At 58.9% G+C, this 17,080-nt stretch overlaps 1 protein-coding gene across 5 annotated transcripts in view; it reads right to left on the bottom strand.

Moving 5' to 3' along the window:
• The window catches only part of MGRN1 (mahogunin ring finger 1), a 60,814-nt gene that overhangs the window by 3,849 nt on the left and 39,885 nt on the right, over positions 1–17,080 (bottom strand). For 3 of the 5 annotated variants that reach the window (XM_055339731.1, XM_055339729.1, XM_055339732.1), the window contains exons 6-16: positions 15,641–15,707; positions 15,027–15,076; positions 13,373–13,420; positions 12,690–12,758; positions 11,250–11,409; positions 9,286–9,395; positions 7,075–7,140; positions 5,239–5,465; positions 3,678–3,795; positions 3,403–3,448; positions 1,923–2,021 (exon numbers count right to left, since the gene is read on the bottom strand). In XM_055339731.1, the coding sequence (XP_055195706.1) occupies positions 1,923–2,021; positions 3,403–3,448; positions 3,678–3,795; positions 5,239–5,465; positions 7,075–7,140; positions 9,286–9,395; positions 11,250–11,409; positions 12,690–12,758; positions 13,373–13,420; positions 15,027–15,076; positions 15,641–15,707 (1,060 nt within the window). The remainder of the gene's footprint in view (positions 1–1,922; positions 2,022–3,402; positions 3,449–3,677; positions 3,796–5,238; positions 5,466–7,074; positions 7,141–9,285; positions 9,396–11,249; positions 11,410–12,689; positions 12,759–13,372; positions 13,421–15,026; positions 15,077–15,640; positions 15,708–17,080) is intronic. The other 2 variants (XM_055339733.1, XM_055339730.1) reach the window with 1 other exon arrangement.

Below are 17,080 nucleotides of genomic sequence, written 5' to 3'. Positions count from 1 at the left end.
ACACATATGCTTGTAAAGGTGTGCACATCTGTGAGGACCCCGGCCTCCCCCTGCCCCGCCAGGTAAAGTCGGCAGCGCTCGTGAGGACCAGGCTCTGGATGCTAACCCACGGGGCACCCGTGCAGGGGGCACAACCAGGTGAGTCGCAGGCCCCGGAGCTGCCTCCTTATGCCCCGTGGCTGGACACTGCCTTCTGCTGCCCCCGAACACGGATTTCCGCCTCTCTTTTATCACCTGCACAGCCAACGTGCTTCCCGCCCCCTCCGTGGAGCTGAAGGTGGCCACGTCACTGGCCTAGGGTAGGGGTGACAGAGCCAGAGAGCCTGGTGTCACCTGTGGGCAGAGTCCAGCGGCTGCGGCCTGTCCTGACCTGCAGACACGCCGGCAGCGTGGGGGTAGCACTGCCGGGGGGCGGGGGGGTCCAAGGTGCCTCCTCAACCATAGAACCACAACTCCCACTCGTGGTTCTAGGAAGTCCGTCCTATGGGCTCTCCCCATCCCCCCAAGCTTGTAATTATAAGGAAATCCTTGAAGTTCCTTGAAAGAACTTACTGGAATTGTGTTACTCTATGGAATACTGGTCCTAGGCATGGCTTTCACCCATGGGTCTCTCTGAGTAGGCCCCCGAGTGCGGATGAACATATGACCCCGCCTTCCTACACCTGGTGACGGGCCACCCTCTGGGCTATAGGGACCCTGTCTGCACAGGCCACTGCTTGTCCAGCTGGGGCGGGTGGGACAAGAGACACCTTCACACCAAAGCACATCACAGCCAGGCCCGAGGCCCAGGTCAGGTCACCGGGAACTGAGCAGCAGTGAGTCCTGGGGCAGGCGGGGGGCAAAAGTCTTCCTAGCCACGAGGCAGGAGCCTGACTTTCTGAGGGCACCGTGGCTATTTATCTTGATATCGGACCTTAGACGGTATCTTAACAGGCAGCAGGCACAAGTCTCAGAGCCCCAAGTCCTGTCCCCCATCTCTGGAGCCTAGTACTTCAAGCTGAGGATCTTGACCCTGAGGAGCAGAGCGAGGAGCTGGGGGCGGGGGACAGAGGCCTCTGGAAATTGGGCCAGAGGGACAACTGGGTGGCTCAGTGGTTGAGCATCTGCCTTCAGCCCAGGGTGTGATCCCAGGGTCCTGGGATCGAGTCCCGCATCGGGTTCCCCGCAGGGAGCCTGCTTCTCCCTCTGCCTGTGTCTCTCCCTCTTCCTCTGTGTCTCTCATGAATAGACAAATACATCTTTAAAAACAAAAAGAAAAAAAAAAGGGAAAGGGGGCAGAGCAATAAGACCTCTCCCCATTGCCCTTGGGCCTTGCAGGCGCCTGGCCCCACCCGTCCTCACAGCACCGGCCTGGGATGCGTGGCTTCACCTGCACCCTGTGAGTGCTCATCGGCCCCCCAGGCAGGTGGTAGAGGGCTGGGGGCCAGCGTCAGGCCCTGGAGTGCAGCTTTCTGTCTGTAGCTCCCTGGGCAGAGGCCCTGCTGCTGGGGCACCCAAACAGGGCCTGCTGTACCCACGGACGAAGGAAGAGTGGGAGATTCCAGTGGGACTAGGTCTGCCCACCGGGCCCAAGCAGGAGATGGAGAGAAGGACCAGCCTCTCCTGCCTTCCCAACACAGACCTGGCTCCGGGGTGCAAAGGGGCCTCAGACGCAGGCTCTTCACCAAAGAGCCTCAGCGGAGGGTGGGGGGGCTGTAGAGCCAGGGCCTGGCTGTGCTTTGGGGTTGACAGAAGGAATATGGGCAAAGCCAGGGAGACACCTGGGCTCCCGACAGGCCAGCCCCTCCCTAAGCAGTCAGAGCAGACCCCTAGCTCCACGGGGACAGTCACCGCACTGCCCCCTGGCCCAGTGGGCCCCAAGGTCCATGCGGATGGTGACAGTACACCACGCTCCACCCAGTTCAGCTGCCGAATGCTGTTACCTGGCAGGTAGATATCAGCTGGCAGGCGGGGCTGGCCATGGCTGCAGGGCTCAGGGCTGCCGTCCTGTAGGACATTCTCGATGGACGGCACTCGGCTCCCTGCAGAGGAGAGGGCAGGTCAGAGGCCCAGAGGCAAAAGGTGGCCACTGACCCTCTGGTCAGGACCCCCAGGAGCCTGTCTTTCCTGCCTAAGGGCTCTGCAGCCACTGGGGGCCAGACCCTACCCTGACACCCTCCTCCGCCCTCTAGGCCTGAGAGGCAAAGGTTTGCTCTTCTTTACTACCCTTCTCTCCCAACTCCAGCTCGGGGCTTCTGTTTTTCATTATAAACACATTATATACCCGAGAAATGGTAATAAGTTTAATATCTCCTGTTTATCCTTATCCTTCCAGCTGGGCCACACACCCTGCAGGGGGCAGCTAGCGTGGCCACCTCACTCTCACACAGCTGTGCCCAGGGCTGCCCAGGGTATCCTCAGGGGGAGGTCCCCTCCGCAGAAGCGGGGCCTATGCCCCGTGACAGGCACAGTGGGGAGCCACGCAGTCTGGGCACGTGCTCTGCACAGGGAGGCAGGCAGGAGTGTCGGGAGAGGCTCAGGCCCAGGCTGAGGTGGGGGAGCTCAGGCCTAAGAGGCAGGATGTGAGGATACCCAGACCAGGCACCCTGCCCTGGGCACCAACACTCACACCCAGACCCAAGGCCCCAAGGCCCAGCAACCTGCAGGCAGGCCCCACATGCTGGGGGCAGGGAGCCACTCCCAGGGTGGACGCAGGTCACCTCGGTACAATGCTGACTGGGGAACCTCCTGGCAAGGGAGTGGCTGCAGGTTACTTTGGGGTCCTTACCATGCTGCAGGCCTGGGAGCCAGCCAGCCAGCCAGCCAGGGCTACTTCCTGCCTCTGTCACCTCCCAATTAAATGGCTTTGGGCCTCCTGCCACCCCAACCTGGAGGAATGACTGGGTCGGTGGTGGGATGACACCTCCCCAGCCGGGAGACGGAGCACCTCATCATATCCCACAACCACTGTGAGGTCAGGTGGGGGTCACGCCCCACACAGCCCAGTGCCCACCAATGGTAGCTGGACTCAGGCCCCAGCAGGCTACTCTGTGCTAAACTCTCCACTCTCCACGGAGAGGTGCACGGCCCCCTCCACGGGACACAGGGACACACGGAGGAGGGGCCTGACTGAGCTAGGCACCTGCACCCCACTGTCTAGCCTCTGGCCTTAGGAGGAACCCTGGGTCTCTCCAGGTGCCAGCTGGGCAGCCCGTAGGGGACGTGCATGAGCAGCTAACCGCCACTACTACGTGCTGGCTGGGTGTGGAAGGAAAACCAGGAAGGCCGGGGGCTGTCCTCTGGGAGGTCCTGCAGTAAGGAACTCATGACCCCCAGGAGGGGAGCCAGTGCGCTCTGAAGAGCTACCCTCCAGAAGCCTCTGGCAGAGCCGCCTGAGGCTCTGCTCCTGAGGAGAGGGCTTACCTTGCTTTAATGCCGCTGCCTCGTCCGCCTCCTCCGTTACGAAGCTCTGGGAAACAAGGACAATGTGTGGCTGCAGCTCTGGTGCTGCTGGCCCAGGACTTCCCTCACAGCAGGAGCCCCAGCAGCCCCCGAAACAGGACCCATCCCACAGATGAGGAAACCAGCCAAGGTTGCTGCCATGCGAGCGAGCGGTGGAGGGGGGCCCGGGGCACACCTGGCCACAGGTCTGGGGGCCCACAGACAGGCGGCGGGGCCAGGGTGACGGTGGGCCTCACCTCGGGGGAGCTGCTGAGCGCCAGGCCCGCCCCACTCAGCGGGGGAGGGGCATCCGAGTCCTGGGACAGCTTCTCTTCATCCTCTTCATGGATGGGGGACGACGGAGACCGCAGGGTGCTGGGGACAAACAAGACGGGGTGGAGGGCATGTGGATGATAAACGCCAACCCACCAAAGCCAGTGCCACCTGTGGGGAGGCGGGTGCACAGCAGGACGCCAGCAGGCACAGCGGCGGGCTGGACCTGGAGGCCGTCCCCGGTGCGTGCTTGCACGGGCCTGCACACTGCTCCGTGTTTCCAGAGGAGAGCATCACGATGGTACCCCTGGGGTGGGGGGCAGCAGGAGACACCCCACACTTCTTTCTCTATCTGGAGCGGCCCTGCCACATGTGTAATCACAGGGGCCAGGCCTGTTTTACAGAACGTCCGCCTTTACTTTTCTTAAAACCAGAGCACACAAGAGAGAACTAGAGAATATTAACCTAAACAAAATAAGTCAGAGAAAGACAATTATCCTATGATTTCCTTTATGTGTGCAATTTAAGAAACAAAACAGATGAATGTAGAAGAAGGGAGAGGAAAAATAAGATAAAATCAGAGAGGAAAAGAAACTCTAAACCCTAGGAAACCAGCTGCAGGTTGCTGGAGGGAAGGGAGTGGGGGGACAGGGTAACTGGGTGACGGGCATTAAAGGCACGTGACGGAACGTGCACTGGGTGTTACAGGCAATGGGTGAGTCATCGACCTCTACCCTGAACCTAATAACACACTATAGGTTAACTAACTTAGATTTAAATTTAAAAAAAAAAATAAACAGCACATGTGAAAAGAGGCTTAACACAGAAGGCTGGTCACCTGTCTCGCACTGTCCAGGGGGATCGTGACTGGACCCTCTGCTTCTCAGGCATAACTAGGGCAACATCATGCACCTGGTTTCGTGGCGGCCCAGGTTTGACTGCCACTGGTGCTCACAGCAGGATGTGCCCACGTGACCAGCCCCCAGAAAATCCTGGGACCCTGAGACTCCAGGGGCTCCCGCCATGTCCAGTGTGGCCTGGGACGGGGTGGGACTCTGGGCACCTCTGGGCTCCACCAGCGCATCTTTCCAGCTGCTTTGCTCTCTCTACTTTGCTATAACTTTTATCCATAACCTAACCTGCTACTAATTCTGTGAGTCATTCTAGTGAAATCACCCAAAAAAAGTTCTAAAACTAAACCCACACATACACCTGCTTTGCACTTTTTCAAAAAATCAATCAATCAATCTATGGGGGGGGGGAGATCGCATGAATGCATGCAAATAGAGAGGGATGGGGAGGGGCAGAGGGGGGACAGAGGAAGAGGGAGAGAATCTCAAACCAACTCCCCACTGAGCCCAGAGCCCAATCCTAGGACTCAGAGACCATGACCTGAACCGAAGTCAGACGACAAACTGAGCCACCCCAGCGCCCCCCGGCTTTGCCCTGCCTCCGTGACACCACACACTTCCCCAAGCCCCGCCACAGAGCGGGTGGGTGGTTCCCACGTACCACCCTCAGAGGGAATCCTGGCATCAGCCTCACCTGTCAGGGGATCTGCTCCTCGGCTTGCCCTTCTGGTGGCTGCTTTCCAGGATTCGATCGATCCCAGCAAGTGGACAACTGGCCTGGGACAGGCCATCCGAGACGCCTGAGTAGGTGATCTCCTCATAGAGGGGGGCTGACGGGATGGCTGGGGAGATGGCCCGAAGGCCGTTGAGCGCCTCCAGCAGGGAGATGGGCTCGTAGCCAGGTGGGACGCTGTCAGAACTCTGCGGGGACAAGGGTGGGTGAGGGACAGGCCGGCCACACTCCCTGCCCGCTGCCCTGGGCCACAAAGCCCCAGACGCTGGGCTTGTGCCCCAGGGACGTTCTACTCCCCAGAACCTGCCTTCTGACCATCTCCTGTCCACTCCACCTTCCAGGGATCTAAATCCCCGTCCCTCAGAGGGGCGCCAAGAACACCGCAGCAGCATCAGACACCCTCCCCGGGTTCCCTCGGCCATCAGCCGCAGCACGCAGCCTTGGATGCCCACTCTGTGCCCCAGATGAAGGCAAGAGGGCACCTGGGAGCCGTCCCCACCCCTGGTCTCAGCCAGCCCCTACCTGGCTTTCTGTTCCTGCCTGGCACAGGTGGAGAGTGAGGGGTCAGAGAGAGAGAGGAGGCTCAGGAGCAGGTGGAGAGCAAAGCCATGCCGAAGGCGGGAGAGGCCAGTGGAGCAGCGTGTGTTCTAGACCAGGGAGGGCTTGGCCCCGCGGGGAGCTTTGCCCAGCACAGGCATCTGGCCCAACTTGAGACCCTGTGTGTGCCTGAAACAAGTGTCCACTGGAGGTGACGTGTGTTTCAGGCGCTTCTAATGGGCACCTCTGGTTCAGACCCAGTCTTCCCCTTGCTGGGAGTGGAGCAAATCAACAGACTGAGTCCTGCTTTAAAGTTAAGGTGGGGAGACGCCCGGGTGCTGAAGACGTGAGGCCCCCAGGCCACTGCGCAGGCGGGACAGCCCCCCCCCCCCCGCCTCGCTCTCACTAGACAAGGCAAGGGACCAATGCCCGGCAGCGCTCCCACTGTGAACCCCCGCCCGCCTGCCCGCTCTGCTGGGAGGAGGGGAGAGCTGCCTTTCAGGTACGACGGAACAGCCTTGCGGACCAGGAAAGGCAGAAGAGCCAGGCAGAGCTTCCCCGAGTGCCCTGGCCACCTGGCCCGTGCTGCCCTGCATCCGCTCCCAGCCTGCCTTCCACTGAAAGGTCAGTAATTTCTTTGAACCTCCTCATCCTCCAAAGAGGAAAAAAGCCTCTCTCTGGGTTAGCCCTCCCGTGACCTCCACCTCTCTAAGTTCTGCTGAGGGGCCATGGGGATCAGTAGAGGCTCCAGGCAGAGTCCCCCGCCTGCTCCCTGAGATGCAGGGAAAATGCAAGGAAACCAAGTCCTTGGCCCAAAGAGCTAACATCCAAGGTGGACAGAGCAGGGGATGCAGGATGACAAGCAAGCGCGAGGAAGACTGTTTGCAAAAACTAGCAGCAAGGTGAGTGAGTTCCACCTCCAACATCATTCCACTGCCAGCAAGAAAAAAAAGGGAAACGAGGCCATTGGGGACCACGGGCAGAAGCAGAGCTGGCGAGAAGGGGCGGCCCGAGGCCGGCGCTGTTGCCGCCTGGCAGCGGGGATCCAAGACACTGGCTTTTTGCCGACAGACCTTGAGCTTTGCTTGTTCCACAAAACTCCCTTCCTGGGCAGGGACGCCGGGACTGGGGAGAGTGGATTTGACAGATTAAATTAACCAAACACGTTAGCCTGGGGTGAAAATGATTTCCCATACTTGTCATTGGTTTAATCATCAGGGTGCAGGACAAAGATGTGGCCACAGGGCCAAACACACTTACTGTTTCCCTTTTAGGTTTCTTGCTGGCCAGTGAGGCGGGGTGCGCCTTTGATTTTTTAAAGGGACACTGTCAAGATAAAAATCATATGTTTTACAACTGCCATCCCCCAAACCGCACTGGAGCTGGCTGGCTGGGGAGTGTCTCGGGCTTGCTGGCCTCTGGGTATGCCGTGAGCCTGTGCCTGGCAAACTGAACCTGCACATGAGGTCTGGGGACCTGGCCAAGTGCACATTCTGTAGGGCCTGGACCTGGGCATCTTTGCAACTCCCAGAAGTGATGCCGCTCGTAGAGCCCATCCCTGTCCCACTGGCCACCATCGTCTGGGTTACCCCGAGAAGGAGGTCCTGGCCAGCACAGGCAGGAGGCTAGCCAGGTGCTCCTCACAAGTGGGCCCCGCTGGGCACGAGAAAGGGACACCCCACCCCGTACTTCTATGAGGTCTGCCACTGTCTCATAAACTCATCACCAATGTCCAACTCCTAAAGGAAGCTGGGGAGAAAAATCAGCCCTAAATCACCCCCATTCCTCAATGACCGTAAAGGTCTCACTGAAGAAAATTTGGGTTGTCCACGCCACTAGGTGCAAATTGCTCATTCAGGAAACATGGTGGAGAACCAGAGCCCGTTATTTGGCTATCTTAACCCTCTGGAGGGGAAGGCGCCGGCCCTCTGGAGCATGGGAAGCTCACAACCCAAACCCAGGGCCGCCCTGTAGTGTGAGAGCCATCTTGGCACTCTCTGGATAAGAGGGACAGACATGGGAAGGTCAGGCCAGACGCTCAGACTCCAGGGCAGAGCCTGGGAAGGGCACACACAGGCAACAAGAAAACCCACCGTCCACCCCTGAGCACCCCTCCTCTCCCAGGAACAAATCACATCTCACTGCTAACTTCTCTCTCTACTAAAACTGCATGGCTGGAGAAAATGTTCCGTGTTCCTCAGTCAAGCCCAACATTAAATACACTGGAGGGCCGTTTCGGGAGTAGTAAGCCCTGAGGCCAACAGGGGCCCAGCAGGCAAAATACACAGTGTGGCTGGCCTGGAAAAGTGGGGTGATGGGGACCCCACCTCCGAGGCAGCCTTGCATCAGCTTGAGCTGCAAGACCAGACCTTCAGATTTTGAAAGAGAAGCCAGAAATCTGAGTCTTATGGAAAATTTCCAGCCTTTTAACACTGGCCCAATATTCACACACACTGCACAGGCCCAACACGGGACACTCACCGGCTCAGCGCAGAAGCCCATCTTGCGGGTGTGCGAACCACAGGGTTTGGGTCCTTTCCTTCTGAGAATCACTGAATCCCAACATCGGACTCACCGGCAGACAATGGCTGTGGCCGGTGGGGGGGGGGGGGGGCTGGGAGCTCAAGACCTGGGCCAGCCCCTCCTGTCTCTGCTGTGCCTCTCTGCCGTGTCTCAGCACCTACTTTTCTAGTCCCATCCCCGTCTGTGTCTCCTCTGTGTCTCTCCTAGTGCCTCTCTGCATGTGTCTCTCCCCATGTCTCTGTGACTATGTCTCTGCTCATCTCTCTACATGTCTGTCTTTGCTTCTCTTTCTGTGTCTCTACATCTCTCTCCATCTTCTGCCAATGTCTTGACCCAGACAGCCGTCTCTCTCCCTGAAGCCTGAGTCTGTCTCCCCTCCTTTGCCTGCAACAAGCTCACCTCGCGGTTTCCCAGGAAGCAAGTGAGGTGGGTGGCTACCAAGGCGCTCTCCTGTGTCCAGGCTGGGCAGCCCCCCTCAGTGGACAGAGAGGACAGGTCATAGTCACCCACTGGGTGAGACCTCACCTCCTAGGACCCATACGGTGGCCCTGGCTATCTGGCCTGGTAGAATGATGGTGACAGACATTCAAACTCAATGGAGGGTTGCGTGCCGTCAGATGGCCTTTGCTCTCGGGAAAAACAACAATACTCTTAGGACCCGGGGCTCCCTGGGCCCAGCCTGGGTCACCCCATTCGGCCAGATGAGGACGGAGGCCCAGAGAGCCGGCAGGCAGTGAGAAGCAGACAGCCTGGGCATGCCCTTCCTTCTGGCCACAGGCCCAGGGCCTCTGACCAATGCAGCCCCACTGGGAAGCCGAAGCTGTCCTAACACCAAGGGTAAAGCCTGAGGGCGTCCGGACTGAGAGACTGAAAATGGGCAGGGGCTTCCTGCAGAAACCCCCCGTTCTCTGGCCTCCACCCCACAGCACAGAAGAAAGAGGCACTTACTGAATGCTCATCGTGGTCCATGCTCTGGGCCAGGACAGGGCTGAAGGAGACGGGGGACAGGGCTCCCGGCTTCTTCCTCACTGCCCGGATCTGCAGAAGGGCCCGGAAAGCTGTGGCAGAGGGAAGGGCTCCCATCAGGCAAGGGGCAGCCAGTTCCGGAACCACGGAGGCCGGCCACCCACCCACCCACAGTGGTCCTAGAACAAGCCACATTTCCAAATCAGAGGCAAAACAGAGTGATCACCAAACTGCCCCAGAGGGGAGACAGGGGAGCCCAGGAGTGCACTACCCAGTTCAGGTGGAGCTTCCAGGGCAGCAGGGAGGGTGCCACCAGCCTCGCACATGCCAAACCCGGGACTACACCCTTGACTGTGGTGGCGGCATCACTCCTGGCGACCGGGTATTTCCTCCCAGAAGTTACACCAAGGACAGGTAAACATACGTATGCGAATGTCCCTGACGGCACAATCTCTACACCACAAAACCAGAAGCAGCAAGAATTGGGAAAATAAATTAGGACCAAGCTACTGGTCACCCTGATCAGTGTCCCTAATAAGAGTGTAATGCTAGGGTACCTGGGGGGCTCAGCGGTTGAGCATCTGCCTTTGGCTCACTGCATGATCCCAGGGTACTGGGATCGAGTCCCACATCAGGCTCCTTGCAGGGAGCCTGCTTCTCCCTCTGCCTGTGTCTCTGCCTCTCTCTCTCTGTGTATCTCATGAATAAATAAATAAAATATTAAAGACAAAACAAAACAGCGTAACGTTTATGAAAAGCACAAGGTCACACACGGTAAACAGCTGCACACTGTCCCAGCACCTGCTAGTGACACCCACATCTCTAGCGCTGATGGTGGCTGCCCCAGGCTGCAGGCCTCAGAGACAAGGGCCCTGGCCCAGCTCACCCAGCCCAAGTGCCCCCCACACCTGCCAGGGGCCCATGCCCTAGCCCATCTGGGCCCCTGGGCCGTCACACCATGCCGCACCCGAGAACACCAGACACAGAGCCCCTGGGGAAGGCTGGCATTCAGCTCCTGCTCCCAGCCTGTTCCTCACCCAGGAGAGGCTACCCGGCCTGCTGCCTGTCCCTCCAGGGCCAGCACACAGGCCCTCTGCGGCCTCCCCTGCAAGCCCTGAGGTCTCATCAGGGCTGGACTCTGGACCGCCCAAACCCCACGGCCTCCCCCTCCACTTCCACACGCTCGGCCTACCCTGCAACCCCTGCACACAGCTCACCACTAGTTTAGACCCAACCCTGCCCCTTACCAGCTGTGACCCTGGACAGGCTCCCTCTGAGCCCCAAGATACTGACGAGACAAGCCATCCGGCCACACAGCCGGATGCTGGTACAGGAGCGCGGGCTGAGGCACGGGTACCCCCAGGCCGCCCCCGGAGGCTGACAGGCACACCAAGGTGTGAAACAGCATGAAGACTTTCTCCAAAAAGCCGTCAGCATCCGACAACTGAAAACCCCTGGAGTCCAGGGCGGGCTCTCCCCCCCACAGCCCGGCCCTTCCCACTGAGACCTGCCCACTGGCTGGACGCTAATTTCGATCCAGCGGGATCTTCTGCCCCGAGAATGTCTGGATTCCTTCCACTGGAGGACGAACACCTGATTCAGAATTAACTTTGAGAAAACATCTGGAGTGCTCCTGGAAACGAACTCCTGTCGGCTGTCCACCTCACCAGGACTGGTTTTTTACATCAAAATATTGTCCATGTAACACTTAAAGGTGTGATTCACAGGCCACTTTCTGTCCCGTTCCAAGTTCATGGCAAGCACCTGCCCTGGCACCGTTCCCGCCGTTAACTCCCGAAGTCTAATGTTCGGGGATGTGAGCCGCACACGTGCCAGCGCGGTTGCCAGGGGTACCGACCACCTGCGCCAAGTACACGTCCCACTTGCTATGCCCGGGGCGGGAGGCGACAGCCCGCAGCCCCCTACCTAGCCCTGGCCCCACTCACGCAGCCGGCAGATGGGGCAGTTGCTGGCCTGGTAGCGCAGCGTGTCCGCACACGAGTTACACAGGCAGAGGTGCCGGCAGGGCAGGATCAGCGTGTCCCGCAGGTCCGACAGGCACACCACACACTCGTTGCTGTTGTCGCTATTCTCCTCGTCCGAGGGCTGTGGGGACACGGAGGGTCCAAGTGTCAGCGGGCTCCCCAGGGCCACAGGCAGAGGCCGGGGCAGGGAGGTATTCCCATCTTCAGGGGACACGGCACAGAGCTCAGACCCGGCTTGTGCCTGCCCCCAACACACACACCAAACCAAGAAAACCCACGTTTCCTCCTATTCCCCAGAACCATAGAGCAGCATGGAAAGGCCCACAGTACAGGCATGTCTTACAGAGGGCGCCCACATACTGGGTTGAAACTGAAAAAAAAATCAGACAAGTCCACCTTGTCTAATCAAAATGAGTGTCTGGATCAAGAGACGACAACCCTGTAAAAGAGCAAACTACAGCCCCACCAGCTGTTTCTGTAAATCAAGTTTTACCGGAACCCAGCCTTGCCCCTTGGTTTCCAAACGGCAACGCTGCTTGTGTGCAATCTGTAAAATCAGGGCACTGAACAGGCATGACAGACGCCACACGGCCACTGAAGGTGACAACACATACCACCAGGCTGTTTGTGGAAGGGGGTGCTGACACATGAAGCACACAGAGAACACGCCGAGACTAAGGGCCTGACCAAAGTGCCCTGACTTCCGGCTTTCAGCCGGTCCCAGCTGTCACAGAGGCTTGCGTGTAAGACTTCCAGAAACTTTTAAGAGATGGCAGTGTCACTCGTGCCTTTCAAATGATGACAAAGGCACAGGCCGATGCTCGCCAGACCACAGCTCCGTCAGCCACGCGCTTTGGCCACAGGTGTGCAGAGGGCTCGGGGCTGGGGGGCTGGGGGGCGGGCCGCTGGCGGGGGCCACTAGAGCTCACCCTGAGGGGGTGGGAAGGGGCCCCACACACCAGGCTGTCCCTGCCCACGCAATGGCTGGCAACCCAATGATGCTAACAAGCCAGGGAATTTGTTGGAAAAAGAATAAAAGGCCCCATAGGCTCTGTTAACTCTTCTATTTATTCATTTATTACTATTATTATGATCTTTAAGTAATCTCTACAGCCAACGTGGGGCTCAAACCTACAATCCCAAGATCAAGGGCCGCACACTCACCGACCCAGCCACCCAGGTTGCCCTTCTCTGTGAAAGCCTTTGAAAAGTTAAAGAAACCTGGAGTCTGGGGTCCTGGGGTCCCCTGGGGAGGGCACACAGGGGACTAGCCCACGGGGCCAGGGCCAGGGCTGGGGGTTTCAGGCAAGCCCCTCCAGGAGTCGGCTCCCGGGCAGGTGGAAGGGAAGATGAGAGTGAGGTCCACCCACAGTCCCAGCCGAGGTCACCACCAGCGCAAACCTTGGTCTCCTGGTTGTTCTTGTTCTCGATGCCGTAGATCTCCTGCAGCAGGTAGCTGACCCGGTCCACCTGGAGAACACAGAGGTATCCGGGCACTGGCCGGCCCCACTTGGGAGCCCCGCTGCACCCCCCTGGCCCAACACCATTTCCCAGGGGCCAGGCCTGGGTCCCAGAGCAGGTGTGGTTTGAAATTCTGCCCACCTGCACCTCAGCGAGTGGGCCCGGGGCCAGGAGGTGCGTACCCGGGCCAGCCCAGCCCAGCAAGTGACACAGGCAGAAGGGCAGGGGCTGGGGGCCCAAGGTTCTGCTCACCGAGGGGCATGGAGCCAACCTCCACTCGGGCCAGGCAAGCACACCCTCTCCACCTACCCTCCCCCTCCCCAGGGAAAAGTCACTTTGAACCACCCATCACAGCTGCACGAGAGTGACCAGTGACCACACATCACCGTGCTCAAAAGTGGTCTGAGCTGCATTTCCCACCTAGCCCTAAGGAGGTCGAACCCTCCTCACTGAGCTGGGCGAAACTTGGGGCTACGAGTCAATACTGGGACGTGGCGGGCGCACGCATGCACAGAGGGGCAGATCCGGACTTTCCAGAGCCCAGATGACGACTCTGGACAGTAAGTGTGTTTGAGGGTCTTTAATATCAAAAGGGGTCACAATGTTTCTCCTACCAGACTTACAATTTGCTTCTGCTTTAAAGGTTTCACAGAGAAGCTGCCATCGACGTGCTACCAGGGAGAAAGACACAGAGTTATAAGCTGGTACCACTTAGCAGCCCTGCCTGGCAGGCTGAAGGCCCTTCCTCAGGCATTCCACATCCACAGCGGAAGGACGGGGCCCGGCCAGGTCTCTCCAAACGTGGCCCTCTGACTGGGCCTTGAAACTACCGGGAGCACCACCTGACCCAGGTAACCCAACTCTTCGGGCAGTTCTCAAGCTCAGTCAGGTTTATGACCACTGGGCAAGTTCTGACAGGGACCAGAGCCCCCCAACAGCAAGCAGCAGTACCTGGACAGCAAGAAGTGACACAGCCCACTTCTAACCCCAAACGGCTTGGCTTCACTGAGAAGACTGTGCACACGCATATGTATAATGAAAGCCCAAAGTCCTAAAAAGTCTGAGAACTAAAGAAGGTAAACGGTGAATGTGCTGGGTGGCATCTGGGGAGACACACCGTCCGAAAGCAGTTTCTCACTGGGCTCTAAACTGGAAGTGCAGACGGAGTTTGCCATCACCCGCCCGCCCCGCTCACCACAGAAGCACACAGTACAGTTACCACCTCTTCCGACAAGGCCGGGCTTGGGGAGCGCAGCTGGCGAGGGAGACGCCCAACCTCTACCCTGGGCACTCAGCACCACCACAGCCCAGGGGCCAGGGGAGCACGGGACACATGTGCCAAAGGGGCCTTGGGCCCAGCTGTCCTCACTCCCTGGGAAGTCTGGAAAGATCCAGATCACAGGCAGGAGCTGGGCACTGCCCTCAACACGCTCCAGGCTGCGCGTGGACACACCGGGCTGAGGAAACGAGGGGTCAGCAGGATGCCCACGTGTGGTGCTAAGTCCAGAAGAAGCAGCCTGAGCCTGGTTTCCTCCTGGGGTCCCTGATCCTCGTCCAGCCAGGCCACACGCTGGTGCTGGAAACACTTTACAATCTGCAGAGTGCAGGCCAAGGTCAAAGGGCCTTGGGGAGTGGGGCTGTCAGTCATGACATTCTCAAGCAGGGGATGTACCCCACCACCTCCAGCAAGGGGCTCGGTGAGCAGGGGATCTGTTCCCAACACAGCCAGGCACTCGCTTGCTGCATGAACACACAACTGCCTGGCCCCATGAACAGCAGTGACTGGCAAATGGGACCGTCCCCAGGCCCCACGACATCCTAACGCAGAGACAACGGTGGGGATGACCATTCTCATTGCACCCCATGTAACATGGCCACGAGCAAGAACAGCTGGGGAGACTGGGGACTCGGGTCTGCGTGGAAGAAAGGGCAAACACCCAAGTTCAAATACGCATCAGGCTGAAGGTAATGTGAATTCTTGCATGTAAACGACCTTCTAGTATGTGAGGCACCCCCAACTCAGGGACTCCAGGAGGGCCTGGAGGTCTTTTCTCTCTGCCCCTCTGGGCACACCAGATACCCTTTGAAAAGCCTTCCTCAAGGCACAGCCCCTTGGAACCCAGAGTAACTGGAGAGCCCGCCACGTGCCCTGAGCCCCTGGCACTAAGCCCACCTGGCCCAGCCTGGACCCCAAGTTCAGACTTCTAGTCTCAAAACACCACCCCTCTGCCCATGCTCCCTGGTCACAGGCACAGTAAGGGGCAGGACGGCACTTACCTTTTCAAAGGCGGCCAAGAGCACGTGGGCGTGGCCAGTCACTTCCACAACTACCGGAAGAGAGAGGAGGGAGCGGTCAGAACTGGCCTCAACCCCTCTTCTGCCCCCTACCCTGAGCTTCTCTCTTTCTTAGCTGCTACTTCCCAATACTCTCAGCTGGAGAGCCCAAAACCCATGGGGGGATCGTCCTCAGCTTGCCTTCCTCTGCCTGGGGGGACATTCAGACACAGTTGAGAAGCCAGGACTCGGCTGGGAGGGGTCCTATGCCCTAGGCCGGGGGGCCCGCAGCCTACAGTAGCAGCAACAGAGAGACCCAGCAAGCCTGGCAGGAGAAAAGGCCTTGAGCCAGCCCATCAGCGTGGCCTGACGTGCTGACAGCCACAGCTCCCGGCCCGCCCTGCTCTGTGCCCTTCTCTGCTGTCTTCCATCATCCCACGGGGGGTGGACGCCAGAACCCAGCAGCCGGCCGGCTCCGGGCTTGAACCCATGGCCCCAAATGCGCTAAGTGGGCTGAGTCAACGTCTTTCATCACTTTGGGAATAAAGTCCTCCCTGCTGAATGAGGTGAGAAGGGTCCACACCCAGAAGGGAGATGGACGAGGAAAGGCCGCTCACCGTCTCCTTCATCCACCACGGCCTGGATGACCACTGGAAACACACCTCGGTCCAGGTCAAAGTTCAACTGAGGAGAAAAGGAGGCGAGAACAGTCAGACTGAGCTGGAGGGAGGAGGTGCCGTGAGGATGGCATCACGGCAGAGCTCACGAAGACAGACGAAACGGCGAGGGAGGATAGCCAGCTGCACCTTTTTTTTTTCTCTTTTGGCAAAATAGGTAAAAGTGATTAAAATGGCAATTTGTGTAACTGAGCGGCATCAAGTACATCTGTAAGGCCAGGTTAACCATCACCACCATCCAGAGCACTCTCCTCATGCCCATGGGAACCCCAACCCCATCACCCCAGCCCTCCCCACGGGGTCAGCCCCACTCTACTTTGTGTCCACGGATTCACCTGGTCTGCACATTTCACAGGAGCAGGACCTCCCAGCACCTACCTTTCCTGTCTGGCTTCCTTCATCATGTACCATGTTTCCAAGGCTGCCCTCGCTGCACCCCTCTGCTGCCCATCCAGACCCCACTCTCCAACCTGCCTGCCAAGGGATGCCTGGGCTGCCCCGCTTCAGGTTTCCACGCACACCAATGGACGGCATCTGAGCTCCGGGCGACCCGGTGTTCAGCCTTGCGAAGAAACATGCCTGGCTTGTCCCCACCAAGAGCAGAAGGCAAGTGGCCACAATGTGGCGCGCAGGTGAGCACAAGAAGAAACCTGCTCGCACTTTTCCTACTCTGTGGCTCCAGGCTGCTCCCCGGCCAAAGGCCGCTCTCCTCCCCACATCTGTCTACCTGGGCACAATCTCCACATCCGCCTCCCAGCAGGGGTCACAAGCCAGGACAGGACCCACAGGGCAGAGGAGACCAGCTGAGGACACCCCAGGCAGGGCTGCAAGAGGAGGCCCAGAAACTGCCTCTGGGTCCCAGATTGTCAGTGGGAGGAGGGACCAGGAGGGGCCAGGTACTGGGATGGAATCTGACTCCACCACCCAAGCCTCAGTTTCTCTGTCTGTGAGATGGGGTAAAAGCGGTACGTTGTGCACGTGGTAGCTGGGAAGACACACAGTGAGCACCAGCCACGCAAAGCTCCGCACTTTCAGGCGGCAGAGCTGAGGAGGAAGGTGGTCTGGGAGGGCCTCACAGAGACGCACAAGGCATGGATTCCCAGGAACGCAGGACTCTGCATGCAGGGAGGCGGACGATGTGTTTAGGCCCTCCAGGCCCCTGCCAGGCCTCATGCTTGCTGCAGCCTCAGGGTAGAGGGCTATAGTACAGAAATCCAAACTCTGAAGAGGGAGGGGTCCCTCACTGCACTCCTGCCTTGTTCTGGGGTGACCCGTGGGGCGTGGGAGAAGTGACCACCTGAAACAGGAGATACGGTCATCCACAGCTACCCAGGGGACAGGGGCCCCTCTGTGAGCCTGTTTCTGCCCTCCCCACCCTAA

This window comes from Nyctereutes procyonoides, unplaced genomic scaffold (genome assembly GCF_905146905.1).
Source record: "Nyctereutes procyonoides isolate TBG_1078 unplaced genomic scaffold, NYPRO_anot_genome, whole genome shotgun sequence".
Lineage (NCBI taxonomy): Eukaryota > Metazoa > Chordata > Mammalia > Carnivora > Canidae > Nyctereutes > Nyctereutes procyonoides.
Note: the sequence above shows the minus strand (reverse complement) of the source record. Positions and strands in the feature narration are given on the sequence as shown.